We start from the raw sequence: 15,422 nt of genomic DNA on the forward strand, positions 1-15,422 counted from the left end.
AATACCAGAGAAGTGCTGGAAGTGCGGATTTTACTAAGCTATATATTAGTATAATGAAACATTCCTTGATAGGTTTGTTTGTACTCTTCACTTTCTTTAATAGTTTATACACTTCATTTTAAAAAAAAAGTATAATGAAACATTTGTCCTATAAGGAATTATTCTCAAATGTTCTAGCATTTCTTTCCTCCCACAAAGCCTAGACTGTTTCATAAACAGCTGCTTTTCCAAACATTGAGAGAGCTGGAATAACTCTGGAAAAGAATTATGAATACAACAAGGAAAGCCGATTCTTAGCATGGCACTGGAAACAAAAGCCAAAAGGGAAATGCATGAAAATATGATCCACCGACTCATTTGCTACAGTCAAAACTTACATCTATCATCCTGAAAAACCAGAAGATCTTACCTTTAGAGATGCACCACATGAAATATTTAAACTTAGGAGGAACTGGACATTCAAATCTAAAGCAGGAGGGTGACTCTGAATAGTGGGGCAGATAAATGAGAGCAATTGGAAGCCCCTATGTAATCCATTGGGATACTAAATCTCCAAACAATTTGTCATCCCTAGACTTGCGTCTACAATCCAACTCTAAAAGCATGAGAAGCCTAGACATCTATTCATTTCAACTTGATGCAAACGGCTTCTAAATTACAAAGGCCAACTACTGTTCCTAATGGAATCTTCAACAATAAAATGCTGGTGTCTAGCCATACTTATAATAAAAGAAAGGACGCAGATTTGGGGCAGGTAAGGAGGGAATCCCTCAAAATTGAAGGGTTGAGTCTGATCCCCTAACTTGACCTGCTTCCTCTAGGTTGACCTGGTGAGTCATGTTTCCATGCTTTTCAGAAACACAGTGATGAACTGTTGACATTGTAAAACCAAAGGTAAGCACCACTATGCTGAAATTGTCAACACATGCTTTAGGAGATTGCTTCAACCGGTAAGTGGATTTGTTTAGTTATCACACTTTGTACTCCCCTTCAGCCAAAAAAAACTAGGTGGATTTCTATATGCACTTTTTTTGAAGGTCATCATTGAGGAAGAGATTCTAGATGTCCCTTGTTTTGCCAACCCGTCGGCCAAGGAGTTGGCTGAACGGGGAACATGGGACCAAGTACAGGTAAGGTTGGCAGCGAGGTCAGAAACACAGTGATAAATATGCCAGTGCCTCCAAGGGGGAGTAGCATCTGTGGAGCACCAATGGATGATGACGTTGGAATCACCTTCGACAATGAGGGGTCTGTGAAGATGCTCACGGAAAATAGTCAGCCCATGGTATAAAGTGCGGAGTTCAGCAGCAGTAGAATCCGACTCTACCATCGGACCCACATAGGAGATCAGAATAGAACAGGAGGCCTCCCGAATAATGCCGCCGAATCCAGCTGGTCCCGGGTTTCCCCGAGCACTCTCGTCAAAATTTAGCTTAGAGACACCATGGGGAGGGGGGACCCTGACTACCTGCCATTTGAGCAATGCATCGCCAATTGGATCTTAAGGAGGTACCATTGAAGGTGCTGAAGTTTGTCCTTGAGTGTAGCCAAGAGGAAATGTGCCCAATAGACATCTCAACAACTTTGTCAATGGAGTAGGACTTCAAGCTAAAGCGCCTATTGTTTTTCCTCTCTTGCCAAAGCATCCAAGGTAGTGGCCAGCAAGCGGCCTAGCTTGGGCAGGGGAATATGCTGTAGGAATTGGTAGGCACCGAATAAGTGTTTGGGCATACAGTAAGTAAGGCAAATGTGCTGCAAAATGCGGGTCCAAACGGTCCATGAGAAATGACAGTGTAAGAGCAGATGTGGTATGGTCTCATCTGTCTGAGAGCAAAGGGGACATAGGCTGCAGGGGGCAGAGTTTCCTCTTCTTCTAAGGTTATCAACAGTTAGAATCCGGTCATGAAGGCCACACCAAAGATAGAACATAATCTTTGGAGGAGCAAAGATCTTCCAAGCAATAGAACTGATATGAGGAAGGTGAGGTCTAAGCCTGTCGGTGATGAGCAAGTGAGCAGAGGAGACCGAGAATGTTCTGTTGGGATCATGTGTCCAAATGATTTTATCTGGGATGGTAGGTCGAATGTCCACGCATTGAAGATCAGATAGGAGCTGGGATGCTAAGATAGCTCTTGAATCAGAGAGTCCATGCTGAAAATAAAAGTTTCAATAGCCAGGGGATGATCAGAAGTCAGCAATCATGGCATTTTGCAAGGAGCAAATGGGAAGCAAGGGAGTAAAGGAGCTAGGGGTGGCATCGAGCCGAGCCGAGCCCGAACCCGCCTATGTTCGAGCCGATCTTGATTTAAATATTTCGAGCTCGAGCTTGAGCCTAAAATTGTTATCGAACTCGAGCTTAATAATTTTAACCGAGTTCGAGCTGAGCTCGAGCTTCAACATTCATTTAAAACTTTTCAAAAAATACATATCTCGAGTTCCTGCTCCAACATAGATTTAAAACTTTTCAAAAAAATACATGTCAAATAAATTGTATATAAAATTATGCATACGTTTTACATAAAATTGGGAATGACCTCTACTTAAAATTGGGCATAAGGGTGGCATCGAATCCAGCTGAGTCCGAACCTTGTTCAAGCCGAGCTTGATTTAAATATTTCGAACTCGAGCTCGAGCCGACCCTAGCCTCGAACCTAAAATTGTAATCGAACTCGAGCCTAATAATTTTAACTGAGTTCGAGTTCGAGCTCTAGCCGAGTTTGAACTTAACCTACATTTAATACTCTATATAAAATATATGTCAAATAAATTATATATAAAATTATGCATACATTTTAAAAAAAGAATGATAGGGGACGTTCAAGATTGAATTTCAATAATGGATTAAAACGCACCAATATTAATATTTTTTACTCCAAATGTTGTCTAGCTTGTTTTGTAATTTTTGAATCTGGCCATAAATTTACTATGGCCTCCTTAGTACCCCTGGTTGAAAATTTATATTCTAAGAAAAACTAGAAATATTTTTCCTATGATACATATTTCCAAAAAAAACTTTAAATAAAATCCTATTACTATTAGTGACTTATTAGAAAATTACAAGAAATATTTTAAAATTTTCTTATGAAAGTTAAATGTACCTCTTCTTGGAAAATAAATAAAAATTAATAATCAGTCTAATATATTACTATACTTATCAATAGATTTTTAATCAAATAAAATGCCAAACACAAAATTGCAATGAAAATTTTCTATACGGTTTTCTAGCCAATCTTGGCAGGAAAATCTTACTTAGAAAATTATATGATTTTTTAATAAGAATTTTCAAATAGAAAAATGTTTTAAAAAAACATGAGACACTAATAGTCCCTAGAGACTTATTTCTACTAAAAAGTTTTAAGGAATTTTTTTTTTTTTTTTTCAATTTATGATCTCGCACATGCGAAATCATCTTTGCCGGGGGGGGGGGGGGGGGGGGGGGGGAGTTATTTCTCCCCTGAACTTAGGTATGTCTGCTGGTTTTCCGCCGAGACGACGTGGAGGGAAGGGGGTTACAGCGCCGGCGAGGACCTGTTGTCTGGGATGACGGAAGCGGCGGTGACAGAAACAGATGCGAGGGGAGGAAGAAATCGAACGGACGACGACAACAGTGGATGGGAGGGGTTCAACGGTGACAAGGGGAGGAAGAATTCACCCCCCCCCCCCCCCCCCCTGCTCTTGCTCCCGCTTCCGGTCCCGAGTCAGCTCGTTAATGAGCTGAACTTGTATTCGGATGAGCTCAGCTCGTTAATGTAAACGAGCCAATCCCGGATCTCGAGCCGGATACAGCCGGCTCGGTTCGAAGCCACCCCTAAAAGGAGCTACCCAAATCCTTGCCGTTACACCAATGATCAAACTAGATCTGATTGTTTTGCCATTGCAAGTAATGTATTTGATGCTAAGTCTGAAAGAGTTGAGCAGAGGGTAGAAGGAGCACCAAAGAGGTGAGAGATGACGCCGATTACCACCATTGATCCACCATCTCCCATCCAGGTGTAAATTCATGGCTACCAAAGGCCTCCAGATAGCTGTAGGATTTAAATTGAAATGGCAAAACTATTTTAGGAGGCAAGCCTAGTTCATGTCCCTAGTTAAACGAAGACCTAGCCCACCCAAAGTCTTGGGTTGACATACCTCGGCCCAGTTAACTAGGTGGTATTTAAAAACATCACCGGAACCATGCAATAGAAACCTTCTTTGGATCTGATCAATAAGGCTACATACCTCCACCAGGCAACAAAAGAAAGAAAGGTAGAATGTAGGGATACCATTGATAGCAGCCTGGAGAAGGGTTAGCCTCCCAGCAGAAGCGAGAAAGCGACCCCTCCAAGTAGCCATCCACCCTTTCCAATTTTTCAATGACAAGATTCCAGAGTTGTTTGAGGGTCGCCCATTGAAGAGGGGAAGTCCCAGGTGAGTGGTGGGGAAGGACCCAATTTGGCAGTCCAAAAGCTCGACCATATCATGAAGAGTGCCATCAAGGATATTGAAGCCGATTAAAGAAGTTTTGCTCCACCTTATTTTCTGCTTCAATGTCTATTCAAAAAGCCCAAGAAGAGATTTAATACGTTGAGCCTCACCAACAGTGCCTGCTCTGAACAGAATGGTGTTTTTCGCAAATTGTAGTAAAGGAATGTCAAATTCAGCATGAAGGGAAATCGGTTGGAGCCAACTGGGTAGCTTAGCCGAGCGGACTAAACTAGACAAATATTGAACCACTAAGTTGAATAACAAGGGGGAGTGTGGGTCCCCTTGTCGAATACCCCTTGAATCCTTGAAGTATCCTAGAAAACAACACCATTGAGTAGAATAGAATAGGTAGCAAACAAAATGCAATTGTGAATCCAATATCTTCATCTAGGCCCAAATCCCATTATGTGTAACAAATCATCAATAACCGACCAACAAACCTGGTCGAAACCTTTTCTAAGTCCAACTTCAAACCAAAACAAGTTCTTCCTGATCGCCAGAGGTGTTCCATCATCTCATGGGAGGCCATGGCAGAGTCGAGAATGTTTCTGCCACGGATAAAAGCACATTGACAAGGGTGGACCAAGATCAGCATAGCAACCTTGAGGCGATTAGCAAGGGTTTGCATGATGATTTTGTAGGGGCTTGAGGTAAGACTAATAGGCCGGAAATCCCATGGATGTTCGGTAGATTGCTTCTTGGGTATCAAAGCTATGGAGGAGGTGCCCATACTCTTGTAGGAGAAACCAAGGGAATAAAAAGAGTTAACCATCTCTAAGATATCATCCTTGATAACATGCCAAATGAGCTTATAGAATTCGTTGTTGAAGCCGTCAGGTCACGGAGCTTGATCAGAAGCTAAATTCAAAGTGGCAAGCTTGATTTCCTTGTAAGAGAAAGGCTGGTCCAGTAAGGAGGCTAGCCCTGAAGGGAGATATGTTCGAGTCTCGGACGGGGGCATAATTCTTCACGATAGAGATCTGCAAAAAACCCTCAAAAAAACATTAGTAATGGCGTCACAGTCACTGGTTATCTCTCCATCAATTGACAAAGAAGACCTAGTTGGATTGACTCCTAACAAAAGCCATTGAGTGGAAAAATCTAGTGTTCCCGTCACCCTCGACAAACCACTTGAAGGGCGCTCGTTGCTTCTAGTGGATGAGCTCCGAATATGAAATGTCTTGAAGCTGGAATTGAAGAGTGTTGCGGGCTTGGAACTCTTGGGAGGTCAGCGCACGGGTCTCCTCGAGGCCATCCAAGTCATTGTGCCGGGCGAGGATATTCAATTTGGTGGAACACTAGTGTGATGGGATGTCGCCCAAGCACAAATGTGATGTTTCAAGAGCTTGAGCTTTTGGGGAAGGGACCATCTGAGCGCAAGGGTGGGCCAAACTGTGGCTACCAGGTCCAAGAAGGAAGGCACTTTGGTCCATGCATTTTCAAAACGGAATGGCATGGAGCCCCAATTGTTCGCACGGGTGACAAGTGAAATTGGCCAGTGGTCCGAGCATAGCCGATTAAGAACTTTCCCAGTGGCATGGTGATGCATTTGAAACCCTTCGCCGTTGGCTAGGAAGCGATCGAGCTTGGAGTGAATGGGGTTTTGGTGTTGGCTATTGGTCCAAGTAAAAGTCTTCCCAGATAAATTAATATCTTCGAGCTCGTAGCCACTAATAAAATTGGCAAACTTCCTCATAGTGGTGGAGATGCGTTCGGAGGGAGGGAATTTTTCCGAATAGAACCTGGTTGCATTGAAATCAGCCACCAAAAGCCAACCTCCATGCCAACGAAGGGAAACATGGCTGGAGGGGGATGGGCAATAAACCATGTAATGGCCCAAGAATTGCCAGAAATTCGGTCCCTAATGTGAAGATTTATCGAATGTTCCCCCAAGTGGTTGTCAATCACTTCCTCAAAGTTGCAATTCCACATGGCCAGGATACCCTCAGTAGAGCCATTTGCAGTCCAGGCCACATTACGGCCACTCCAAGGATCACGAACAATTTTGTCGGTCATACATGAAACTTTAGTTTCTTGGAAGAAGACAATAGAGGCTTTGTAGGATGATATTAAGTCTCGGATGGACGATCACTTCCGAGTAGAGCAAATTCCACAGGGATTCCAGGAAAGAATGATCATTGACTCCGGGCTTGCAGTTGACTCCAGGGAGGGGACCTTGGTAAACGATTCCCATAATCTTTGCTAGTCTCATCACCTCATTCCATATATCCTCATCGTATTTTTGCCTTTTGGATTGAAGGGCGCAATGAAGGCTCTACAATTGTCGTCAGGTGGGGGGAAGATCAGCTTTCTAGTCGTTGGGTAACAGGTTGGCGGGAGGCTGGGTTGACTTTGATTCACTAATCTCTCAGGCCGGGCAGGGGCTCTATTCTTGAGTTGATATGTGATCACCCTCAGGTGGGCAGGGAAACTCTCAGGAGTAGAGGTACTTGCATGGTGAGAGGTGGAGGGGGCTGGGGTGTGAGAACTTGATTCTGGGTAGGGGAAGTTCGATGGAAGGTTGGGGGTGGGCTATTGGATCGAAGAATTGGCGTTAGAACGAGAGGAAGGTGTAGACATTTCTGGAGTGGTATGAAGTGGGGTAAGACGAAGTTAGGGGTCTCATGGAGAATGCCAGGTTGCTGGGTTTTTTCAGGGCGGCGAGGGGGTGGGGCTTGACTGTAATCAGTGGCACACTGTCGGTTGGTTGGGAGTTGGGTATTAGGAAAGTTTGACCCAGGCACCTGGTTAGCCGGGAAAGTGACAGTGGGATTAATGGGGTTCAATGGGTGGGGCCTCATGTCGAGGAGTCTGATTTAGGACATAGTCAGGTGGATGGAAGGTCATGTCATTTTCATAGAAACTGGAGTGATTGGTACGGGTGGCAGTGAAAATCTCTGGGTAGGGGGGGAGCGTCATTAAGATGAGGTCAGGTTCAGCAATCAAAGTACTTTGCCATGGGTTAGGTGGGCCATTTGAATTTGAATTAACTTGTCTCGGTTGATAATCCCAAAGAGAAAAGTTTGGCTTGGTCAGATTTAAAGGTTAAGGGAGCTGGTTATTATCTGAAGGCCAAAGCCGGCTGGGGAGTTGCTAGTCCTTCGCTGGAGTATCGCCAGCCACCGGGGTGGAGGCGAGGTCCGAGCTCTGGAAGCCAACCCGAATCCAAAAAAATGGGGATCTATGGTGATCTTGAAAAGTGAAGATCCAAAATTTGGCTGCCTGGGAACGATAAGAGACGAGCCATGTCGAGGCGAGACATCCGGGAAGTATCATCATGCAGCATCACGAATTACCCAAATCTTTCAGCAATCTGACGAAAGATATCCATTTGCTAGAGTTCAGCAGGGAGACCAAGGATGCAAATCCATTGACGAAGTAGTAGTTCTGAGTGGAAGGGGGGTTGGCAGCAAATTTTGAAAATAGGCGAGTCTGGAGTGAGGGGAATGCGAATTTTGAAAATAGGCGAGTCGCCAGCTCTGCATCGGTTCAGTTTCGAAGATGGATAAGCTAGTTTTGGTCGTTCTAATAGGATTGGTTGGGCTGATAGGTGATTTGAAGGCTATTGATTAGCCAAGAAAGGATCGGTAGGATATCAAACGTGGGTTGGTGAGTCATGATGATGAGGGAGTGAGAGGGTAGTTCTGTTCCAGTGCTGAGATGGTCGGGGTCCAAGTGAATGGAGCATGGATTAGGTGGCTGGAGGGCTGTGGAGGTTTTTGCAGTAGGGGGGATGCTGGGGATTGAGGTGAGGTGCGGCGGTTGAGGTGTGCAGAAGTTGAGGTTGGCAAAGGCGGGAAGGGATTGGTTTGAAAGTTTTCATGGGGGTTGGCAGCATGGATACCAAAGATGTGGATGATGCATGATTTGAATTGTTCCCCATTGTCAGTCTGTCTCTGCATCGAGTAATCTTACATTCCTGAGCTCCTTTGTACATATGCACTGAAATTTGGAAGAAGCTGCTTCCTCTCCAGAGTTCCTTGGAGGCCCTTGTTGAGTCTTGCGTATGTGTGGTGGTGTCGAACCGAGTGATGTTTGCCACATGTTTGTGTAAAACCTTCTGCCTCCAATCAAACCTTCAATCTTTCTATGCTGCCAGCAGGGTTATGTTTAATGCAATGACTCTATAATTGAAGTTTTTTCAGAAGTAATATGTTCTCTTTTAATAACATAAACTAGAATATTTTAATGAATATTTAAATTAAATAAATCTGTATATTTTCAGAAAATTAAATAATCTGTAAAAGAGCTAATTAATATTTAAGCTATGCTAATGAAGACTATGTTTTTAAATAACTCTAACAGAAATTATTGACTATGTTTATGCTGGTGGTTTTCACAGTTAGGTTCTGTATCACCTGACCTGCCATGTCCTTTATTTTATTTTATTTGCAACATCTTCCCTGCTCAGTTGGGTGAAAAGCTGATCCTAATTCGTATAAAAGGGGCAAGCCAAACAACCCACTCTGCTGCCATCCTTATATGCTGTTAAGTTTTTGCCTGGCTAAAACCATATCGATTGATAAGCCAACTTGCTCAAGTAGGGTTCCATGTGACATCCTCAGCTGTTGAAGTTCTCTCCTTCAATCCTTTTTTGCCTCCACCTTTTATGCTTTGCCTCTTTACTGGCAATATCAGTAATTTTCTATGAAAGAAAAGGCCATATTATAGCCTTAGGCACTTCTAAACTGAGAAACATGCCATTCGTTCGATCTCTTTTTGCTATTGATGAGAAGCCATAACATTGTCTACATAATGGGAAATTAAAAGAATTTGCAAGTGTATTTATTTATTTGTTTAAGATACAAAATACTGTTTGCTAATGGCCTTTAAGATAATATGCTTCTCTACTACATTTTGAAATTGTAGCTATGGTAAAGAAAGGTGGCTCTGTCTTGGCTATTGCTCATGATCGTTCTAGGATTGTTGGTGGGAGTCTGGATGAGTGCCGTTCTGCCGCTTTTAACTCCAAAATTTCTAAGGGAAGCTTCCAGATTGTTCAAGCACTTAACCCTGTTAGAGTTTTAGTTCTTTTTAGAAGAATGCTGGATGAGGTAGGTCCTTGTTTAAGTTTATCTGTGTCATGAATTCTTCAAGCTTGCCTTTTGCTGCATTATATATTGCTAGTTTTCTTTTTAATATTTAATGGCTTTTCTGGAACAGGATTGTGAACTACTCAATCTTTGTGATCGGCCGGAGAAGCTTATCATAACTGACATTGCTGTACCTCCTGTTGTTATCCGTCCTTCTGTTCCTTCTAATGCTGGATTGAGGTTACAATAAGATTACCTTTTCTTTGTTTGGCTTGACTAATGGTGTGCTTAGAGGACAATAGTTAACCTTGTTTTGACTCTTGTCTTTGATGCAGCAATGAAGATAACCTTACTACTAAATTAAGTGAAATAGTTGACTCTAATGCCAGAATTCGTGAGGACATTCAGGGAGTGGCCTCTCCTTCAAATTGTTTGGTAAGATTTCAGGGTTATTTTGAAAAAGTGGATAATATGTAAGAGTACAAATTATTCATATTGTATTGTTGAAATTGCATGACTTGACTTTTAGTGAGCAGGAATATTTGAATTTCTCTGTGTCAGATTGACCAGAGAATCTTTATGTTCAGGAAACAGGATGCAATCATGGTAACTGGTTTGAAGATCAATAACTTCACAAGTCAAATAACAACAATATGCCTCATGCTTGTGAGGTTTGGAATGGTCTTGAGGTCTGAACTGGTCTTGCCTTGGAAAGACAGAGATCAGAATCTTATCATCAGTCAGAACAACTCTTTGGTGGTGAACATCCTTCCACTAAAATGGGTTGGAATGCTTGTATGCCTAATTATGCAGGGTGGGTTCGACTATTCAACAATATGGATGCCCCTGCATAACTTCTTGAACTATTTCCCATATAATTGGTTCTTTTTCCAGTCACTACCAAGGTTATGGTCTGATTCTGTGTGGAATTTCTGTTAGAATTCCAGAATTTAGTCAAAAACGAAAATTGCTTTCCTTTTTGTTAACAATAATCCAACCTTACTTGCTCTGATCTGATTATGTATTGAAAATGAGAGACAAAATTGAACTTAGATGGATTAAATAATAGCCAAAAGCTTTAACCCAAAGTAAGATAAAATGGGTCAGCAATAGAACAGACTTTCAGCAAAACCTCTTGTCTAATTGGTAATAGATCTTCCCAGGTAACCTTCTAAGACCTTTTTATACTCTGGTTTACCTTTTCTTGTTTTAGCAAATTGTTTTGAATTAAAAAAAAGAAAAAAGAAAACTCAAGCGACGTCCTCTAAATAATGGGCTATCTGTAGAGACTTTATTTCAAACATTTTAGTGTTATTGTTTGTTTGAGTATGGTTTCGTCCTAAACAATTAGCTACTTAGGAAGCCTATTGCTTAACCTTATAAACCGACAATTTTTCTTAACATTTATCTATGTGGGACTATTTCCACTAATACTTTCCTTGACGTCCAGTTTTACACATATTGATTATGGGCCTAAGATGTGGATAACATATAAAGTACAAATTGGGTCCAAGTCTAGGCTGATGTCCTTCTCTAATTCCATATTAAGATTGAACTTGGTTCCAACCCAAAATGACTACCTTCTTAAAAGACCTATTGCTCAACCTTATAAACCAATGGTTTTTCTTAACATTTATTTGTGTGGGACTATTCTCACTAGCACTGTGTTGAGTGGGAAAAAAGTCCCACATTGAAAAATGAGAAGAAAAGTTTCACTGGCACATCACTGATAGTATTGCTGACATTGTATCTTCTTTGCATTGTAATTAGAATTTCATTCCTAGATCAGCCAACTCTTTGCCTAATAAATTGGCAAAGTTCGGAACTTCCCAACAATCTCTCATTGTATGGGAAGGATTAAAAAAAATAAAATGAGAAGAAAAGTTAATGAGTTATAAGGTTGAGTAATAAGCCTCCTAAGTGGCTAGTCATTTTGGGATGAAACTGGACTCAACCCAACACTCAATAGTAGCATCAGAGCAGGTGCTCATACTTGGGCCTCTACTTGTGAGGAACCACACAAGAGGACTTATATGTGAGGGGGAGTGTTAAAGAATGGTTCTACATGGATTAGTAAGTACAAAGATTTTGGGTTTATTAGTTGGAAAAAAAGACTTCCTAACTTGGCTAATCATTTCGGAAGGCTAATCATTTCAGAAGGAGTTGTAGCTTAGGAAGAAGCCTAGTATTTTCACATGGCATTAGAGCATGTTTTATGAGTTGACTCGGTCGACCCACTGAGATAATGGGATCCTTTTCTTATTTGTCATTTCTATTAGTTTGGGTTTGTATTATACTTTTTTCTTTCTCGTTGATGTTTTTCTAGTCCCAATACCCATTTTTCCTTGGAGTTCATACCTTTATAATACATTTTCCATATTACAAATTATATGTGGCGAAAAGGTCTTTGAGTGTAATTTCCAACAAAAAAAGAATTTTGATAATCAACGTTTTCTACTAAGTGAAATAGACATTTGAAGTAACAAAGGTCAAGCAACAAGAAATGTACGAGCAATAGTAGAAAGCTTTGTTTTTTAAGATGTTTTATGTCATCAAGAATGAGACTTTATATAGAGAATTATACATCATAAGAAAACTCCTTGAGTTTATTTTCTAACCCAATAAATTGTTTCTCAATTTGGTGTTTCTAGAGAGAGATATCAACATTAGAAAAACCAAAGATGCTGGCAGCCTATTGCATGTGGAAATATGAATTTTAAGTCGATTTTTCCTTCTCTTTTTGGGTCACAATTCTTGTTTTCTTCCCCCATTGTTGAACTATTTGATTGTTTTTTGGTTAAAGTTCTTTGCTTTGGTGTTTCCAAATTTTTTGTAAGGGTTGTTCTTGGTTATTAGTCCCTTCTTTGTCATTAAGCATTTTTTTGCTTAAAACTCTGTGCTCCACCGTTTTTTTTTTTTCGTTGCTGCTGTTCATGCAAAGTCAGTTTTTTTATAGTATTTCATGAATTTTGGAACATCATAGTCTAATCTTATTCATCTTTGCCCTTGGAGTTGAAAATCAAAACTTTGTTTTTTGTCACAACTATGTATGATCGATCAATCGGGGATTCCTTAATTGATCCTACGTTATAAATTGTCTCTTGCTCTCTGTTTGATCAATCAATTGGGGTCCCATTGATCGATCATATGTTATAAATTGTTTCTTCTTCCTTCTGTCTGATCGATCATCCTTTCTAAGGGCTGATTGATCATCCTTTATAACCCTGCTACGATTGGTCTTCTCATTCAATTTAAACACTTTATTGTTTATCATATCTACCTTTCAACATCCCATAACTTTTTTTATTCTATCTACCTTTTCCTACTATCTCTTTTTACTTTGGACTCTCTCTTACCTTTTTCAAACCATCCATTGTTGGGTTTTTTGGGTTGATTCCTATTTTTTACTATATATGGGTGATTTTTAGTCCATTTTGACTTTTTTACTACTGCCTTCAAGTGGGTTTTCTGGTACTACCACTGCCCTTATGACATGCATTACCCTGCTTAGTGATTATTATAAGCATTTTGGTTTGAAATCCTTTGTGTTGGTTTCGACTCATTTTATTTGCTTATCACCCATATTTTCTACTATGTGTTGAGAGTTTGTGTCCGCTTTTGTAGTTATTCTTGGGACACCTTGAGATGATAGAGGAGATGATTGTTATAGTTTTTTTTATTGTCAAGTTGGGATCACTACCATTACTTCCCAACTTTAGGGGGAGAATAAAAGGAGAAGTATGGAGAATGAGGTAGGTAACAGTTATCACCTTAAAGGATTCTACATGTTGTGGTCAAAAGTATCCAATGGGAAGAATTGAAGATTGAAAATCAGAGGCAACTACCAATGTTTAGCACATCATAGTCCTTTTGGGTCCTTATTTACAAGATCTTGTCAACTTTGGGTGATTTATTCTTGTTATGTGTTAATGATTCTTGTCAAGCTTTTTGCCTCACCATAATTTTTCTAATGTTTGATTATATATTTTGTCTATCTCTCATGACATCTTAGATTGTGAAATTGACTCTCCTTTATTTGCCTAAGTTCAAACTCATTTTTTTTCATGAAACTCCTTTTTTGTTCGATTGTGTTAGTATTCATCTATGGTTCAAAGTCTATTTTGAAAAACTGTCTCATGTTTTGGGAGTTGAGTGTGTTAATCCCTTTTATTGAGTTTCTTGAGTTGATTTTCTTCTTTTATGTGAGTTACTTTATTATATCCTTACTGACTTGTATGCTACCTTTTTATATGGGTAAACTTTTCTTACTTGAAAGGCATTTAGGAGGCTGCAAGTAGAAACCAACCTATTTAGTTTTTTTTTTATTAAGTCCTGGTGTTGACTTTAATTTTATCTATCTCCCTTTTGGACCTCTTTTTTGGGTTCTATCTTGCAGGTAGGGTTCCTGAGAGTCATTGTCGTTACTTATCTATCTAGTTTAGATGTGGTTTATTGGAGGGAGATGCATGTGTTTTCTTCTTTCGTCTAAGTTGGGGCTTATGTGCTTTTGTTCCCTAGATTGAGATGGAGGTAGAAGAGTATGGTGGTGTTGGCTGAAAATTATTGTGATCCATAGATGTTATTGTTGACTAAGTTCTTAATACTCCAAGTGAGAGGGAGAACCGAAGATGAAAAATTTGCATTGTTAAGGAATAGTCCCACATGGATTAGTGACTACAAATATCTTGAGTTTATTAGTTGGGAAAAAAAGTTTCCTAAGTTGGCTAGTCATTTTGGGATGGACCATGTGACAACGGCTAGCCAATATAACCCAACAAACTGATCTGTTAGGTGCGGAAAGCTACCGCCAACAAGAGTGGACAAAACCACTCTGACACCCACCTTGCCCATTCTTGACCGCCTCTCACGGGATTCGAACGTGGGAAGTGGCGTGCCCAGCTCTGATACCATGACAGCGGCTAGCCAATACAACCCAACAGGCCGATCTGTTAGGTGCAGAAAGCTACCGCCTACAAGAGTGGACGGAACCACTTTGACACCCACCCCGCCCATTCTTGACCGCCTCTCACGGGATTTGAACGCGGGACGTGGCGTGCCCAACTCTGATACCATGACAACGGCTAACCAATACACCCCAAAATATCGGTTTGTTAGGTGCGGAAAGCTACCGCCTACAAGAGTGGACAGAACCACTCTGACACCCACCCCACCCATTCTCTATCGCCTCTCACGGGATTCGAACGCGGGATGTGGCGTGCCCAGCTCTGATACCATGTCAAACGCCTAGCCGATACTACCCAATAGACCAATCTGTTAGGTGCGAAAAGCTACGGCCTACAAGAGTGGACGGAACCACTCTGACACCATGGACCCAACTTCACATGGTATCAGAGTATCCACTTGTAGAGCCACAAAAGAGGGCTACACGTGAGGGGGAGTGTTAAGAAATAGTCCCACATGAATTAGTGAGTACAAAGATCTTGAGTTTATTAGTTGGGAAAGAAGCTTCTTAAGTTGGCTAGTCATTTTAGGATGGTCCTTGGACCCAACTTCACATGCATGGATGAAAATTTCTTCAGGAAAAGGTAGATTAAAGACCACAAATATATTTTTTAGAAGCTGAAGTTACAAATTCCCGTTTGAGAGGGAGTGTTCAAATGAAAAATATGAAAGAGTCTTACATGAGAGAGTCTCGTGGGAAGGAGTTGTAGTCAAGGAAGAAATTTAGTATTTTCAGATTTCTACTTTGTTAAAAAGTTGTTTAATTGTTCTAGGATATATTTTTAAGTAGTTGTTTACTTTGATTATGATTAGGAATTCTAATCTGGGTGTCATTGGGACTTGGGTAGTTTAATTTCATTATAATTCTATGTATTTCCTCTATTATAAATAGAGGCCGAGAGTAGGTTGTTTATGTGGGCCAAAACCCAGCTGGTGCTCCTTAGGTTATCTGTGTGTTGT

General features: G+C 40.8%; 1 protein-coding gene across 1 annotated transcript in view; it reads left to right on the forward strand.

Annotated features, from left to right (window-relative positions):
* Positions 1 to 15,422, forward strand: part of LOC137966495 (DNA-directed RNA polymerase III subunit 1) — a 54,039-nt gene that overhangs the window by 5,462 nt on the left and 33,155 nt on the right. The window contains exons 5-7 of the mRNA XM_068813132.1: positions 9,337 to 9,521; positions 9,631 to 9,740; positions 9,836 to 9,935. Coding sequence (XP_068669233.1) covers positions 9,337 to 9,521; positions 9,631 to 9,740; positions 9,836 to 9,935 — 395 coding nt within the window. The remainder of the gene's footprint in view (positions 1 to 9,336; positions 9,522 to 9,630; positions 9,741 to 9,835; positions 9,936 to 15,422) is intronic.

Source organism: Aristolochia californica, unplaced genomic scaffold (genome assembly GCF_029961685.1).
Source record: "Aristolochia californica isolate CCGP_79_NKW_82.1479 unplaced genomic scaffold, dmAriCali1.0.hap1 SCAF_5, whole genome shotgun sequence".
Classification (NCBI taxonomy): domain Eukaryota; kingdom Viridiplantae; phylum Streptophyta; class Magnoliopsida; order Piperales; family Aristolochiaceae; genus Aristolochia; species Aristolochia californica.